Source organism: Danio aesculapii, chromosome 17 (genome assembly GCF_903798145.1).
Source record: "Danio aesculapii chromosome 17, fDanAes4.1, whole genome shotgun sequence".
NCBI classification, from domain to species: Eukaryota; Metazoa; Chordata; class Actinopteri; order Cypriniformes; family Danionidae; genus Danio; species Danio aesculapii.
The window spans coordinates 29,338,953-29,357,235 of NC_079451.1; the positions used below are offsets into that span (position 1 = coordinate 29,338,953).

Genomic DNA, 18,283 nt, shown 5'->3' on the forward strand with positions numbered 1-18,283 from the left:
GCTCCTGTGTGCGCGTGCTGCTGCTGCTGCCAGTTCCGTGTCGGCCGCGAGTTTACCAGCCACGCACTGCCTGCACGCGCTCCATCCACCGCCGGGCTGCCGCGATGTGACTCTCTCCGTCTCTCACAAACCCCCTTCTACAGTCTCCATTACCGGCCCGGCGCAGTGAGGCGAGGGGATTCGTAACGGTGAGTGTATTTCGGATGGCCACGGAGCGGGGGAATCTGCGCTGCGTTTATCGGTTTGGGGGCACCGAATATGTGTAAAGTTTGGGGAGGGGAGAAACCGTGTCATGTGGTACGACAGAGGCTACGAGCCCGTCAGGCTGATCAGCTGGAGCAGAGAGATGCGTAATTACGGAATGTAAAAACAGCGTCGCGAGACGAGCTCAACTTGCCATGTGTTATAATTTCCATGGGGATGACGTCACGCAGTCCTTGACGCCCGTGCGCGCGGCTCGCTCTGATGAGATAACGGGACTGTGACACAACTGCGCGTCTCGGGTGCACACTAAAAGCTGAACAGGAACAGGTCATTGCTTTATAACGCATTTACAAATGGACGGTCGCAGTCTGCTTGTGTTAGTTATTAATCACGTATCAACCCGTGAGTTGCTGTTTTGCTCTTATACAAGTATGTATTACATAAAAGCCAGAGAGCGAGTGCGACGTCATCGCGAAAAATGATTGACCGATGATGTTGTTCCTCTAAAACACAGTACAACAGTGCATGCAAAATGTTTAAATGTGTGAAAAGTCTGACCCTCAGAGAACCAAGTGCCTACGTAGATGATTATGTTCTCATCTCGTTGCTGAAAGTGCGTTTGGAAAGACATTAGTGATAAAAATCGTTGTTTATTAAGGCATAGTATGTGGCATTGTAGAAATGCTGGACTTTCACAGCTGAGTACTACAGGCAGCTTCACTACTGTACTGATTCCATATGCTATTGGGGTTTGTTGTCACAAAGGCAAGTCAAGTTTATTAATATAGCACATTTTATACACAGTGGCAATTCAAAGTGCTTTAAAATAATCAGGAAAAAAGACAAGTATAAAACAAATGATTAAAGTGATTACAAACAGCTTAAAATGCGTTAAAACAGGTTAAAAAAATAAAAAGCGTGTTCAGTTTATAGGTCTGCACTGACCAGTTGGAGGAGGCTGTTTGTTTCACTTAAAAAAGAAAAAATTACTAAATTTGCCCAAAAGATGTGCATATATGCCCTTTGTAAGTGTAATTAGTTTTTTCTTACTAATAAAATTTGCTTTCATACAGTTTAGAGTGTTAAAGGGATAATTCAGTTTTGTTTTGTTTATTAAAATGAATAGATGACATTCAATTGCATTAAACTAGAGCTTCACGTGATTCAGCATTTAAATAATTTAATTGTGTTTAATATAATGCAAACAAACTAAATATTATTGACCCACAGAAAAATAGCTTGATATTCTCCTTTTTAAAACTTAACCATACTGAAATGAGGCTCATGTACAGCAGTGGTTCCCAAACTGGGGGTCGCGACCCCTGCGGGGGTCGCAGAATAATTTCAAGGGGTCGCGAGAGTTATTTAAAAATTGTGTCATTTTCAGTGATTATAATAAATATTTTTCAGTATTACAAGTGAAAGCTAATATTTTCAGATTTTTAAAAAGACATTACTGATTCATAAAGTATTTAGGACACATTCGGGCAGAATGCATCTTTGTACTTGGAACGCAGCGCTCAGGAACAGTTTAAAACTGTTGTCATGTCAACTTGCCGCAGTAAACAAAGCCTTCAACGCTTGCCCCGCCTTCGCGCTCTTCTTATTGGCCCACTGCTCTAAGAACTGAACACGAATGATTTGTTAAAATCAGCTGTCAATCACTCAGTCAACGCCTCCTGTCTTCAGATGACAGGAGCTACAACCGCGAAAATGTAAAGCGCTGAAGACGAGAGAATGAAAACAACACTGACAGATTTTGTCTTAGAAACACCTAAAGCTACAAATATTGGCACATCTGATTACTGATCATGTGGTGAATGTTAACCCACCAGCTATACTTATTGAAGAGTGGATAAAAGACTTCAATTGGCTTCAAGTCTGCTATGAAAATAACTAGCATTCACTGTAAAGTCTGTGGGATATCTTTTGGGATATCCGTCCGTGTATCTTTTGGTCACTCAATTATGTTATAAAAATGTCTTTTCTTGTGATAACGGGATTTCATTGAGACATATTTTCCTCACGCATGCATATTTATTTTTTTGCTTGTTAGTTTTGATTAGTGTTGATTTTCAAATGCAATAAATCTGTTTATAAAACTTGTAGTAACAGTGCGATAATTGGTGGGAGCCACTAAATTTTGGCTGGTGCGCCTACATTTTTAAAGTTAGGAGCACCAGTGTTACCAAGCAAAAATGTTAATTTCGAGCCCTGTAATCTATAGTAAATATAGTTAAAATATTGTGAACAGCTTAAAAAAAAGCTATTTTTATTGTTTCTATATGCTTTGGTAGTGGGGGGTCGCGAGTTCTTGACGATCTTACAATGGGGGTCGCGGGTTTAAAAGTTTGAGAACCACTGATGTACAGTATAATCTCAAAACAGCACCTCAATATGATGGCTGCATCTGGTGGTTATACCATGGCCACACGACCTACACATCATCAAGCCAACAAAAACTCAAAAGAGCTCTTGAAGTGACACACCCTTAACTTTTTCCCCGTCTCTCTTGACAGGGACTTTCCTAAAAGTTTTGAGTCTGAAAGAAGTCCTGAACTCTATTACACTTGCCTAACAAAGCTCAGCTCTCAAGTCTGGTTTGAATTGGACTGGTTTCAAAACACAGTGTGTGGTGTAATAGTGGAAGCACAGCATATAACTGAACAGTCATACTAAAAGTTGGAAATACGTGTTATTACAATAATCCTTGTTTTGTTTTCAACCAGAGTCACTCTCTCAACAATAATGTCTTCAAATCGGAGTTATAACTGCCTCAAAAAGGAGGCGATAATGAAATCGCTGACGCACAGGCAGCGCTGTGACTCCAGCTTGTGATCTCCTGACCTCTGTGGACCCTTGAGTCGAGATGGCGACCCACCGAAAGCATCTGGTCCGAGATTTCAACAGATACATCACCTGCTCCATTTGCCGTGGGTACTTGATCAAGCCCACAGCTGTCACAGAATGCCTGCACACCTGTGAGTCACACTCATCTCACCAGCTCTCTTTCTCAGAATATTTTGGTACTTCAATTCCCCAAAGTGTTGTTTCTTTCATTGGTGTTGAGATGCTTATCATCAGAATGAAGCATTTGTTTCATGTGCTGAGCTTATTTCTTAAAAATACTTAGCTAAATCATCTACAACATTTTCAGCCTGCAATTAATACATATTGGAGAATTACAAGATGTCTCTTAGACCTGCCCATACCTGCCTGCCTGATCATCCTGTACTGTTGTTAAAACTTATTTGTGTAACATTTAACATGTTTGACGTTCAAATTCTTGGCCAGGCCCTTCTAAAATGTCTTGTAATGTTTACCAGATTTAGATCAGATTTAGCAGAGGGAAACAGGTCAAATGATTATTGCAAAGTTGCCATTCGAGTATCTTAAAAGTACCCAGAGTTTGATTAAAAGTACCCAGTAACCCTTTAAATTGGTAGTGTTAGGGAGTAACTACTTACAAACAGCGTTGTTATTGGTATTACTAATAAAAACAAATATCTAAAAATTTGTGGCTTAATTTAAATAGACTTTAAAGGAATAGTTGACTTGAAGCTGCAAATTCTGTCATTATTTACTCACCCATCACTTGTACCGAATCTGTTTCTTTCTTTTGTTGAACACAAGGCAAGGCAAGGCAAGTTTATTTATATAGCACATTTCATACACAATTGTAATTCAAAGTGCTTTACATAAACAAAAATAAAAGAAACAAGTATAAGAAACTAAAAACAAATAATAAACAGGATTAAAACAGATAAAATAGACTGAAATGTGTTAAAATAGGTTTTAAAAGAATGAAAAAGAAAAGAAAGAGATAATAGTGTGATCTGTTGGACATAGCACAGTGCTCATTCAGTAAAGGCACAGCTAAACATGTGTTTTCAGTCTTGATTTGAATGAGCCTAATGTTGGAGCACATCTGATCATTTCTGAAAGCTGATTCCAGCAGTGAGGGGCGCAGTAGCTGAAGGACCCTGCTTTGACTGAACTCTTGGAATTTCTAATTTATTTGATCCTAAAGATCTGAGTGGTCTTTAGTGAGCATATCTGTAATGTATTGAGGTCCTAGGCTATTTTAGGGATTTATAGACAAGTAGTAATGCTTTAAAATCTATTCTGAATATAACTGGGTGCCAGTGTAAAGACCCGAGGACAGATATGATGTGCTCTGATTTTCTGGTTCTGGTCAGAATCCTGGCAGCAGCGTTCTGGATGAGCTGCAACTGTATAACTGTCTTTTTGGGAAGGCCAGTGAGGAGGCTGTTACAGTAATCCACCCTGCTGCTGATAAAAGCATGAACAAGTTTCTATAAGTCTTCACTGGAAACAAAGCATCTAATTCTTGCAATGTTTTTGAGATGATAGTATGCTGATTTAGTTACTGCTTTGGCATAACTACTGAAACTCAGATCTGACTCCTGAATTCTTGATGTTATTGACCAGAATTGACCAGAATTGACCAGAATTCTTGACCTTATCACCAAGATTCTTGACCTTATTTATTTATTTACTTTTTTTCACAAAGAAAGAGATATTAAAGAAGTGCTTTTCTTATTATGGAAGTCAATAGTTACCAGTTTTCAGCTTTTCTCAAAATATATTGTTTTGTATTCAAAAGAATAGAGAAACTTAAATGGGTTTGAAACCACTTGAGGGAGAGTAAATAGTGAGTAAATTGGTATTTTGTGGGAATTATCTCTTAAAGATTAAATTAAGAAAAAAAAAGAGAATAATTGTGTCGTTAACTAGTTCTAAATTGTTTAAATTTATGAGAGACTAGTGATGACATTACTAGTCTCTCACTAGTCTCTTACTGAACTAGTCTCTCAAAGGACTCTCACTGACATCACTATTCTCTCACTGACATCACTAGTCTCTTACAGACATCACTAGTTTCTCACAGACATCACTAGTCTCTCACAGGACATCACTAGTCTCTCCCTGAAATCACTATAGTTTAAATTAAGTTGAAACCTTTCTAAAACAAATAAAAGAGAAAAAACTAAATTTACAAGCACATAAATTGACTAAAACTAAAATAAAAAAAACTGAAAAAAAGTAAAAGTTAACTCTATAATTGACAAATAAAGTAATACTTTTAAAACTACTTTTAGATATTTTTTGTATCAATGTACACAATAATAATTTGCATAAAAATATTTATGCATATTAAATATTTTTAATATGTTTTGGTTTTGTTGATTTTTTTGTTGAAAAAAATGTGTATTGATGGCATCTAGTGCAAGTTGATCTGTTATACCGATAACATTTATATTTGAGCATTGGCAGGCAATTTATCCAAAGTTGCCTGCATTGCAACATTTTATCAGTTTCCTGTGAAACTTTGTGGGTTCGATTCATACATTTTCTGACCCTGGTGTTGCTATCACCAAACTATCTGAGCCATCATGTCAGTTATATAATGGGTTAAATGTATATTGTTTGGGCAGCACGGTGGCAGAGTGGGTAGCACGATCACCTCACAGCAAGAAAGTCGCTGGTTTGAGCCCCGGCTGGGTCAGTTGGCATTTCTGTGTGGAGTTTGCATGTTCTCCCCATGTTGGTGTGGGTTTCCTCCAGGTGCTCCTGTCCACATTCCAAATACATGTGGCATAGATGAATTGAATAAGCTAAATTGGCCGTAGTGTATGTGTGTGAATGTAATAGTGTATGGGTGTTTCCCAGTGTTAGATTGTGGCTGGAAGGGCATCCGTTGCATAAAACGTATGCTGGATAAGTTGGCAGTTCATTCCGCTGTGGCGACTCCTGATGAATAAAGGGACTAAGCTGAAGAAAAATTAATAAATGAATAAATGTATATTGTTTTTAATTATCTTACCTTCATTAAGCAATTTGATAGCTTGAATAATTTGACCTAACCATCACTTTCCCTTGTTCCTCTTCCATTCTTCCTCCTGTTCTTATTCCACTCTCCTGCAGTTTGTAAGAGTTGTATCGTTCAGCATTTTGAGGAGAGTAATGAGTGTCCAGAATGTGGGATACAAGTCCATGAAACAAACCCTTTAGAGATGCTGAGGTGCCCAAACTGGCCTGCACTCATTTCTCACATACACAAATTAAGTACACACATGAGTTCCCTGTATTATATGTGTAATCTGGGCTGCTGTTTTTGCAGGCTAGATAAGACCCTAGAGGAGATCATCTTCAAACTGGTGCCTGGACTAAGAGAGAGTGAGCGCACGCATACATCATCCTCTATAATGCACGTCAGAAATCATCACAAGCCTTTGTGCAGGTCATGTGGTTGTGTTTTGGTTTGTATATCTGTAAACAGCTTCTTAATGTACTTTATATGCATGCCTGTGTTTATTTACTAGAGGAGGAACAACAGGAAAGTGAGTTTTGGAGAAAACACAAGATCAAATCAAATGGAGAAGGTAATTAATTATTCTCAACCTTAACCTCAACCGTCTCTCACAGACATCACTAGTCTCTCACAGACATCACTAGTCTCCCATTAGACATCACTAGTCTCTCACTGACATCACTAGTCTCTCGCTGACTTCACTAGTCTCACAGCACATCACTAGTCTCCCATTAGACATCACTAGTCTCTCACTGACATCACTAGTCTCTCACTGACTTCACTAGTCTCACAGCACATCACTAGTCTCCCATTAGACATCACTAGTCTCTCACTGACATCACTAGTCTCTCACTGACTTCACTAGTCTCACAGCACATCACTAGTCTCCCATAAGACATCACTAGTCTCTCACTGACATCACTAGTCTCTCACAAGAGATCACTAGTCTCTCACAGACATCACTAGTCTCTCACTGACATCACTGGTCTCTCACTGACATGACTAGTCTCTCACTGACATGACTAGTCTCTCACAAGAGATCACTTCTCTCACTGACATCACTTGTCTCTCACAGGACATCACTAGTCTCTCACAGACATCACTAGTCTCTCTCAAGACATCACTGGTCTCTCACTGACATCACTAGTCTCTCACAGGACATCACTCTCACAAGAGATCACTAGTCTTTCACAAGAGATCACTAGTCTCTCACAGACATCACCAGTCTCTCACTGACATCACCAGTCTCTCACTGACATCACTAGTCTCACAGAACATCACTAGTCTCTCACAAGACATCAATAGTCTCACAGACTAGTGATGTCTGTGAGACTAGTGATGTCTTGTAAGAGACTAGTGATGTTCTGTGAGACTAGTGATGTCCGTGAGTGACTAGTGATGTATTGTGCACAAGACATCACTAGTCTCACAGACATCTCTAGTCTCTCAGAAGACATCACTAGTCTCTCACAGAAATGACTAGTCTCTCATAGACATCACAAGTCTCTTACAGACATCACTAGTCTCTCACTGACATCACTAGTCTCTCACAAGAGATCACTAGTCTCTCACTGACATCACTAGTCTCTCACAAGAGATCACTTCTCTCACTGACATCACTAGTCTCTCACAGACATCACTAGTCTCTCTCAAGACATCACTAGTCTCTCACAGACATCACTAGTCTCTCACTGACATCACTAGTCTCTCACAAGAGATCACTAGTCTCTCACTAACATCACTAGTCTCTCACAAGAGATCACTTCTCTCACTGACATCACTAGTCTCTCACAGACATCACTAGTCTCTCACAGACATCACTAGTCTCTCTTAAGACATCACTAGTCTCTCACTGACATCACTAGTCTCGCACTGATATCACTAGTCTCACAGCACATCACCAGTCTCTCACAAGACATCACTAGTCTTTCACAGGACATCACTAGTCTCTTACAGATATCACTAGTCTCTCACAAGACACCACTAGTTTCTCACAGACATCACTAGTCTCACAGCACATCACTAGTCTCTTACAAGACATCACTAGTCTCTCACTGGCATCACTAGTCTCTCACAAGACATCACTAGTTTCTCACAGCACATCACTAGTCTCTCACAAGACATCACTAGTTTCTCACAGCACATCACTAGTCTCTCACAAGACATCACTAGTTTCTCACAGCACATCACTAGTCTCTCACAAGACATCACTAGTTTCTCACAGCACATCACTAGTCTCTCACAAGACATCACTAGTCTCTCCCTGACATCACTAGTCTCTCACAGACATCACTTGTCTCTCACAGCACATCACTAGTCTCTCACAAGACATCACTAGTCTCTCACTGACATCACTAGTCTCTCACAGACATCACTAGTCTCTCACAAGACATCACTAGTCTCTCACAAGAGATCACTTCTCTCACTGAAATCACTAGTCTCTCATAAGACATCACTAGTCTCTCACAGACATCACTAGTCTCTCACTGACATCACTAGTCTCTCGCAAGAGATCACTAGTCTCTCACTGACATCACTAGTCTCTCACAGCACATCACTAGTCTCTCTCAAGACATCACTAGTCTCTCACTGATATCACTAGCCTCACAGCAGATCACTAGTTTCTCACAAGACATCACTAGTCTCTCACTGACATTACTAGTCTCTCACAGACATTACTAGTCTCTCACTGACATTACTAGTCTCTCACAGACATCACTAGTCTCTCACAGACATCACTAGTCTATCACTGACATCACTAGTCTCTCACTGACATCACTAGTCTCACACTGATATCACTAGTCTCACAGCACATCACTAGTCTCTCACAAGACATCACTAGTCTCTCACAGACATCACTAGTCTCTCACAGACATCACTAGTCTATCACTGACATCACTAGTCTCTCACTGACATCACTAGTCTCACACTGATATCACTAGTCTCACAGCACATCACTAGTCTCTCACAAGACATCACTAGTCTTTCACAGGACATCATTAGTCTCTTACAGATATCACTAGTCTCTCACAGACATCACTAGTCTCTCACAAGACACCACTAGTTTCTCACAGACATCACTAGTCTCACAGCACATCACTAGTCTCTCACAAGACATCACTAGTCTTTCACTGGCATCACTAGTCTCTCACAAGTTATCACTAGTTTCTCACAGCACATCACTAGTCTCTCACTGTCATCACTAGTCTCTTACAGAAACCACGAGTCTCACAGCACATCACTAGTCTCTCAGAAGACATCACTAGTCTCTCACTGACATCACTAGTCTCTCACAAGAGATCAATAGTCTCTCCCTGGCATCACTAGTCTCTCACAGCACATCACTAGTCTCTCACAGACATCACTAGTCTCTTACAAGACACCACTAGTTTCTCACAGACATCACTAGTCTCACAGCACATCACTAGTCTCTCACAAGACATCACTAGTCTCTCACTGACATCACTAGTCTCTCACTGACATCACTAGTCTCTCACAGCACATCACTAGTCTCTCACAAGACATCATTAGTCTCTCACAGACATCACTAGTCTCTCACAGCACATCACTCTCACAAGAGATCACTAGTCTCTCACAAGAGATCACTAGTCTCTCACAAACATTACTAGTCTCTCACAAGACATCACTAGTCTCACAGACATCTCTAGTCTCTCAGAAGACATCACTAGTCTCTCACAGAAATGACTAGTCTCTCATAGACATCACAAGTCTCTTACAGACATCACTAGTCTCACAGACATCACTAGTCTCTCACAGCACATCACTACTCTCATGCCTCTGTCATGTGTACTTGATCAGCTCTTTTTTTATTTATCCTCCACAGTTGAGTGACTGTAGTGGGTTTTTTAGTGATTTTTTTTTTTCATTTAATTTTCTAGATGTTTTCTATCAGAGTTTAGATCTTGACTCTGGGCAAGAATGTTCATTATTTCTGTGTTCAGAAATTCTGCTTCAAGAAACTGCTTAGCTGTGTTTAGCTGTGACACTTACTCCTCCAGTTTCCACTGACTTTTTTACACACTTTGGATTCAGTTTTTCCAAAGTTTGACAACAACCCCCCAAAAAAAAAATAATAATAATAAAAATAAATATTTACCTGCTTTCCTCACTTGGGACCAGTTCTACCAGAAAGACCAGAGAGATAAATATGATATTGAATTACATTTATTTGATAAGTATTACTTGAGAAAAGTATCATTTAACAAATCATAGGATTTCCTTTTCGGAGACCCTGTCCGTAGCTTGAATTGGGAACCTTTAGATCCAGCTATGACTGCTGAGGATGAAGGCAGGGCGGAGCCTACCCCTCTAGACAGGGCCAACCTGGTGGTGGTGGGGAGGATGGTGGGTGAACGTCTGTGTCAGTATCTGCAACCAAATGAATGAAATGAATAGACAGCTTATATATTCCTTGTGTCTTGTGGCTATTAGTTAGAACTGATTGTGACGAGTGACATGACATTAGGTATTCCTTGTCTCATGGCTATTGGTTAGAACTGATTGTGATGAGTGATTTAGTCTAGCCTGCAACTGGACTGGTGATCAACTCCAGCTGCAGTGTTTAACCAACTCACCATTAAGATTCTCCACATTATCCTGTCCTCTCTTTCATTTGTGTTTTGTGGACGACTAGCCTTTCTGGGCTGAAAGGGTCTCACCTTGCCTTAATCTGGATAACCTGCTGTTCGAGAGTTTCAATCAATTTTGATTCAAGTCAGTGAAAACTAGAATGTTTGGCTGCCAGATAAATAGGTTTACCAGATATTAAAGGAAATCACCACAAGGTGCCAAATTAACACCAGTTTTTATGCTTAACTTTTATTCTTTTTTGGAAGTGGCACATCAAAACAGGTAAAGCAAATCCTTGAAGCTAAAAACAGAAATAATCAAATGTCTAGCTCAGAGTCATGATCTAGAAAACCTATAGAAAACTAACTTCAAACAGTGATATAGGGGTCTATAGGGGTCTATTGCTTGTTCTCTAATTCTGATTTTCACTGTATGCTGAATAAATCAATACACCTGATGGCTAAAGGTCAGTTTTTCTTTGTCTTTCTTCTAGATGGTCCTAGAGCTAAGAAATCTCGACTGAGTGGTGAAGATGATGATGATGGGAATAGTGGAGACTTCCACAGGAGTGATCCTCAGATCGCTATTTGTCTGGACTGTCTAAGAAACAATGGCCAGTCAGGAGAAAGCATAGTTAAGGTGCACCATTTAGTTCAATGTGTATGTTTGATTGTGTGCATGTTTGTAATTTGCGCTTTTTGTCTGTCTGCAACAGGGTTTAATGAAGAAATTCATTCGCTGCTCCACCCGTGTTACAGTGGGAACCATTAAGAAGTTCCTCTGTGTAAAATTGAAGCTGCCAAGCTCTTATGAGGTAAAACACTGTTTCATTATAGTCTCACTGGGCTGTCAACAAGGGCTAACTGCATTTGTGTGTGTATTGAGTTAATAGGTTTCTTGCACAATATGATACATATATCAATAAATGAGCTCTTGATGAGTTTACAATCAGTTGTGAAACATGATACTCAATGAAAATATTTTCTAAGCCTGTCCTGTATTTGAAACCATTTTAATAACACAGCATGCTATTAGTATGCCTATTATTAGATTTTTATCAAACTCACTGCGGTTAAATCTCTGTCTGTGGTTCTTACAGCTTGATGTTTTGTGTAACGGTGAGATTATGGGTAAAGATCACACCCTGGAGTTCATCTACCGCACTCGCTGGAGACTTCAGGGGGACAGTGTGAGTATATGAAGCTGATTTAAATGTTGTTACTCGATTGAATGGCCGTTTTCAGTGATTACCAGCTGACAGAAATGGGCCAGTACTGGGCTTCTGTGCCTACTGGTAGGCTCAGAAGGCTATTATCATCCATCCACATGGTTAATCAGGTATAGATCACATACAGCTTCAGCAAGAATTATTCATATTAATTATATAACAAGAGTTATTTATAATATTTATTTCATTTCCCATTAAGTGTATTTATTAATGTCTACCCCTACCCCAACCCTAAAACTAACCATCACAGTAATGTAAAAACAGATCTGGATCTGGAATCTTGCCTATTAGTATAGCTGTTTAGCCATGAGAATTATTCATATTATTTATTAAATTTCCTAATAATTATATTTCATTAACACCTACCCCAACCCTAAACCCAACCATCACAGTAATGTAAAAACAGATCTGGATCGGGAGTCTTCTCTATTAGTATAGGTGATTAACCATGTGGATGGATGAACAGCCTTCTGAGCCTTCCAGTAGGCGCAGAAGGCCCCTACTGGCCCATAACTATCAGCTGATAACCACTGATATTGCCCATTCAATCGAGTGATAACATTTGTGGATTGTATATGAGTGTGGCTTAAATTGTGGCAACATTGTTGGAAGTGAATTTCCCTAAAATGATATTAAGACCAGCCTATAGCATCCCCAGGAGAAAAATGGCTTTTCTTCTTAAATATAGTTAATACTATCTTTTGATAGATTTGACAGTCTGCTTCAGGGTCCAGGATAAAAATATATTATTATATAATTTAAAATCAATAGGATTGTAATTTTATTTAAAAACAATGTTTGTGACTGTGTGTTTGCATTGTTTAGATGTGCAAAAGTATCATAGTATACCCTGAAAATTGGTGGTTACATGTGGGATATATTTTTAAGGTTGCCAGTAAATGTGCACTAAAATGCAGATTACAGTCACATTCAGAAAATTTGATACTATCGCAAGAAGCAAGTCCTCTTCATACATCTCTTTTATTTAAATACACAACAGCTACTTTTTTATTTTGCTGTATAAATACTAGTCATAAATTATGATGTTAATAGACCCTTTTCACATTTCTGGGTTTGGAGAGTACAACAAATATTTTTTTACAACCCTATTTGCTGAAATAATAAAAGAAAGACACACAATGGTGTTATAAAGACTTTCAGAAAAAGAAAAAAAATTGTGTGAGACTGATGACGGCAGCCAGAGGAGAAAATAACATCAAATTGACTCTCAGCACCATAGACGCTGCATTAGAAACACCTCGCATATCCTCGCATATTAAGCGCAAATAATTTTTTTGTCATTTGACACAAAGTTGATATAATACATTCATAAATGCATGTAAATGTTTATACGTTTTAAAAAAAATCTAAATATTAAAACTTTCAAGGATTTAAGATTATGATGGCCACTAAACACGTCATAACATTCTTGTGAAAAGGGTCCATTGTAAATAAAATTTAAAAATTGCATCAGTAGTTTTTTTTTTACCGTAAGAACAAAACTGTGTATAGTTCTGTGACCCAGAGATCAAATTATTTTCTGAATCCATGTGAACCGTTTTCGTTTGATAATTTTGCAAGCATTGTGTTTATTGTACAAAACTAAATATTTTGTTTGTAAATTTTAACTTGCATTCAAACTACTTATTTAAAATGAGCTGAAACAACGCAATTGTTTTCTGCGACAACGTATAGGTTGTTTTCAATCACGTGGCTCTGGTGATTCAGATGGAGGGCAGGAAGTAAAAACTGAATGGGAGACAAAGAGAGAAGTCAGGATTTTTGCGATTTATGCCATATTTCAAAGGAGATATAAATAGAAAATATCCACATATGATGGGCATGATCCTTATTCTAAACTAAAATATATTTGCCTGTCAACGAGGCGACAAATACTGTATAAGCTATTACGGTACATGATAAAATACTACAGTAAATACTATAGTGTTTGGAAGCATACTATTGATAATGACTTGAATTCCACTGTTGTAGTAATTATATTGTTGCTGTGGTACAACACTACTGTAGTAATAAACAAATTATTCAATAGGCTTCAGTTTTATACCCTATAATAATGCACCATCACAATGCACCACAGTTTACACTAACGCTATTTATTACAGTTTATGTATACAGTTTATGAATACAGTAGCATTCATTAACAAAGAGTTGTACATATTATACACTTTACTATGTGGTTCTAAAACATGTTTATTATAAATTATTTTAGTTTTCCCCCATGCGGATATCTTCCAGACATCACGAAATAACAAATAAAAGCATACAAAGCAGTACCATCGACACCATTCAGCGCTGATGCGAATATGGACATTAAAGTTACAGTTGTTCAATCTGCTGAAACGCCAGTAAATACTTTAATTACTGCAAAACAAGATGGCAGGTACATGGCAGGGTACGTTATTCATATTCTCCTGGATTTTGTATAAGTGTGGTGGTGTTTGTATCTGATTTTTATTTTATTTAAACATATAGCTAGGCCTGTATGTAATCTACATTGCAAGGCAAGGCAAGGCAAGGCAAGTTTATTTATATAGCACATTTCATACACAGTGGCAATTCAAAGTGCTTTACATAAACAGGAATAAAAGAAACAATTATAAGAGAAATAAAAACAAACAGAATAAAAATAAAATAAAATAAAAGCTGATAAAATGTGTTATAAAAGAGTTAAAAAGAAGAGAAAAACATAGTAGTTCGATCTGTCGGACGTAGCACAGTGCTCATTCAGTAAAGGCACAGCTAAACAGATGTGTTTTCAGTCTTGATTTGAATGTGCCTAATGTTGGAGCACATCTGATCATTTCTGGAAGCTGATTCCAGCAGCGAGGGGCGTAGTAGCTGAAAGCCGATTCACCCTGCTTTGACTGAACTCTTGGGATTTCTAATCTATTTGATCCTAAAGATCTGAGTGATCTGTTAGGTTTGTATTCAGTGAGCATATCTATAATGTATTGAGGTCCTAGGCCATTTAGTGATTTATAGACCAGTAATAATACTTTAAAATCTATTCTAAATGTGACTGGGAGCCAGTGTAAAGACCTGAGGACAGGTGTGATGTGCTCTGATTTCCTGGTTCTGGTCAGAATTCTGGCCGCAGCGTTCTGGATGAGCTGCAACTGTCTGACTGTCTTTTTGGGAAGGCCAGTGAGGAGGCCATTACAGTAATCCACCCTGCTGCTGATAAAAGCATGAACAAGTTTCTCTAAGTCTTCACTGGAAACAAAGCATCTAATTCTTGCAATGTTTTTGAGATGATAGTATGCTGATTTACTAACTGCTTTGACATGACTATTGAAACTCAGATCTGACTCCAGAGTCACACCAAGATTCTTGACCTTATTTTTTGTTGTTTGACCCTTAGAGCCAAGGTACGCATTCACCTTGAGAACCTCATCTCTGTTCCCAAACGCAATGACTTCAGTTTTCTCTTTGTTTAACTGAAGAAAGTTTTGGCACATCCAATTGTTAATTTCATCAATACATTGGCAGAGGGTGTCAATGGGGCTGTAGTCATTAGGCAGTAAGGCTAGGTAGATCTGAGTGTCATCAGCATAGCTGTGGTAGGAGATTTGGTTCTTTCTCATTATTTGGCTCAGAGGGAGCATATAAAGGTTGAACAGGAGTGGTGCCAGAATCGAGCCTTGTGGGACTCCACATGTCATGGGTGTCCACCCTGACCTATGGTCACCTATACTGACATAGTATCCTCTCCCTTCAAGGTAAGATCTGAACCATTTGAGGACCGTCCCAGACAGCCCAACCCAGTTTTCCAGCCTATCCAGAAGTATGCTGTGATCGACAGTGTCAAATGCAGCACTGAGATCAAGCAGTACCAGCACTGTTAGTTTGCCTGAATCTGTATTTAGGCGGATGTCATTGATTATCTTTATAAGGGCGCTCTCTGTACTGTGATGTGGTCTGAAACCAGATTGAAAATTGTCCAAACACCCCTTGAAGTTTAAGAACTTGTTAACCTGGTTAAAAACAACTTTTCCAATGATTTTGCCAATGAAAGGGAGATTTGAGATGGGCCTGTAATTGCTCAATATGGTGTTATCTAGGTTGCTCTTCTTCAAGAGGGGTTTAACAACTGCAGTTTTAAGTGAGTTAGGAAAAATCCCCGAGAGAAGTGAAGCATTTACCACTTTTAGAAGATCCATTTCTAAGCAGGTAAACACCGTTTTAAAGAATGATGTGGGGAGCGTGTCAAGACTGCAGGTTGATGTTTTCATAATTTGCACGATCTCTTCTAAGATTTTGCCATTAATTGCCATGAAATCGGACATAATGTCTGATTTCTTAAGTTGTGGTTGAGCTAGTCTGACGTCGACACAATTTGGCTGATTGGATGAGCTGATTGCCTTTCTGATATTATTGATCTTGTCAGTAAAGAAATGAGTAAACTCATTACATTTGCTTTCAGAGAGTAGCTCACTGGGAATCCGACTGGGGGGGGGTTGTGAGTTTCTCTATCGTTGCAAAGAGTTTACGAGCATTGTTTACGTTGCTGTTTATAAGGCTTGAAAAGAAAGTCTGCCTAGCAGTTTTTAGTTCCATATTAAAAGCACGAAGACTGTCTTTATAGATATTATAATGGATTACTAGTTTCGTCTTTCTCCACATACGCTCAGCTTTTCTGCACTGTCTTTTCGTCATTTGAATTCATTGGTACTGTCAAACGAATTATCGCTTTAAAAAATGTACACATGGATGTACTGAATAAATGTTTATTACATGCTTCCTTTTTTTCCAATTTTCAGCCAGTTTCTGGAACGTTCCCCCCTTTATGAGCAAAAACTTTTGGAAGTCTATAAAAGCTGTTCAGCATTTCTTATTTTTGCCGATTTAAACAATTATAAACAACATAAAACAGAAACATTTTGATGTTCTGATAGCGATTCCTATGTAGAAGAATCACTTCCTGCCCTCCATCTGAATTTTGCGTCATCAAACACCGTCATGTGAAAACAACTTGTTGTTTTATGTTCAATCCACTTAAATTTGCAAAAAACGATTATGCTAACTTAATTGACTTGTGTTAGGACAACATGAAAGGATTGTGTGGAACCCTGCATTTTTTTTACAGTGTATAGTGACAGTTATATTTTAGAAAGGTGTTTACACATATTTTGTGTTTGCATTAAACAGTTTACAAACCTCTGGTCAAGAGACTAGCGCGTTTGACAGATCAATTATTAAAAAGATAGTTTGACCCTGAATATGTGTGTATATGTGTGTGTTCATGAGAAGTGTGAGTGTGAACAGCTGTTGCTGAGTTGGTGGTGTTTGTAGGGGGCAAAAAACCCCACTCTCAGAGCTACTGACAGATCTATGAGTCATATTTCTCCAGTTACACACACACACACACACACGCACACACACACACACCAGAGGTTGACACAAAATCAGAGGACAAATCCATGCCCCGAGGTTGCGTCCTTGCCTTTTACACCACAAGACATTTGGAGAAAGAACCATGAAAATGATACGCATGCATATTTGAAGCTTAAGTCATTCTCTACTTTGGTTTCTACCCCAGGCTTATCCCATGGTTCTCGAGTACCGTCCAAGGATCGACTTTGGCTAAACCGCACTTACAGCAGAAATCTCATGCAGACTGATGTCAAGAGATGAACGAAATGCAGAAAAACCGAATGATTGTGCCTCCATTGAAAGACAACAACACAATGCCCAGTGACTGACAGGACTGCTCTGTTCCTTCTGTGCACTCAGCCTTTACTTCTCCATTCCTCCCTCCTTCATGCACCCGTCTGACAGTCGTGGCTCCACCCACTGGCTCTGGATCAAGTTTGACGATTATATTCCTCCAAAGCTTTCTCTGCATGTTCTCTCTATGACGACGCCTTAGCATAGAGCGGCCCGTTGGGATTATCTGATAGCAATCTAGCACAGACGGTAAGCTAAAACTCATAGCAAAGATGCGTCCCGGCCAGGTGAGAGGAGAAGAGGGGAAATGGAGACGTTTTTTTAGGTAGATTTTAGATTAGAGCCGTTTTAATCCAAGAGTTTGCACTATAGAGGCAAATCCAAATGTCTCGCTGTATTGTGGCTGTTCTGTCTTACCTTTGCACTCTCTCATTTCCTTTTAGTTACTTTCCTCTCCTGATCTCACCGCCCACATTGTCCCTCATAAATTCAGTCACTCTTTTTCAAGTCATCATTCGCTCTCCCTTTATTTTGCACACACACATGTACTCTCTCCTTCTCAGCCTCTTTCCATCTTCGCTCACACTCTCTCATTTTTCTCCAATGGTGTTTTTGGCTCTAGTCTGAAGTATTGATGGATCTCATTCAGTTGGAATTGAATGAGAGCGCTGTAGATGTCCCAAAATAACAGCACTGAAAGGCACTCTGGGTAAGCGTTTTCTCTTTTTTTGCCTCAC

The 18,283-nt window shown here is 39.0% G+C and overlaps 1 protein-coding gene across 2 annotated transcripts; it reads left to right on the forward strand.

Annotated features, from left to right (window-relative positions):
* pcgf5a (polycomb group ring finger 5a) lies at positions 1 to 18,053 on the forward strand. Of its 2 annotated transcripts, none has more exons than XM_056477172.1 (9): positions 1 to 188; positions 2,934 to 3,185; positions 6,154 to 6,250; positions 6,350 to 6,405; positions 6,552 to 6,611; positions 11,124 to 11,269; positions 11,346 to 11,444; positions 11,730 to 11,819; positions 17,419 to 18,053. In XM_056477172.1, exons 2-9 carry the CDS (start codon positions 3,074 to 3,076, stop codon positions 17,464 to 17,466), a joined length of 708 nt encoding a protein of 235 aa, XP_056333147.1. In that variant the 5' UTR covers positions 1 to 188; positions 2,934 to 3,073; the 3' UTR covers positions 17,467 to 18,053. The 2 variants fall into 2 exon arrangements, with proteins under 2 accessions (XP_056333147.1, XP_056333148.1); XM_056477173.1 differs by lacking the exon at positions 1 to 188 and adding an exon at positions 404 to 531.
* Positions 18,054 to 18,283: the final 230 nt, after the last annotated feature.

Bases quoted from the DNA above. Each gene is read 5' to 3' on its own strand.
- pcgf5a (XM_056477172.1), top strand. From the start codon at position 3,074: ATGGCGACCCACCGAAAGCATCTGGTCCGAGATTTCAACAGATACATC. The intron at 11,270-11,345 runs GTGCACCATTTA...TGTCTGCAACAG, and splicing joins CAGGAGAAAGCATAGTTAAG to GGTTTAATGAAGAAATTCAT. The intron at 11,445-11,729 runs GTAAAACACTGT...TGGTTCTTACAG, and splicing joins AGCTGCCAAGCTCTTATGAG to CTTGATGTTTTGTGTAACGG.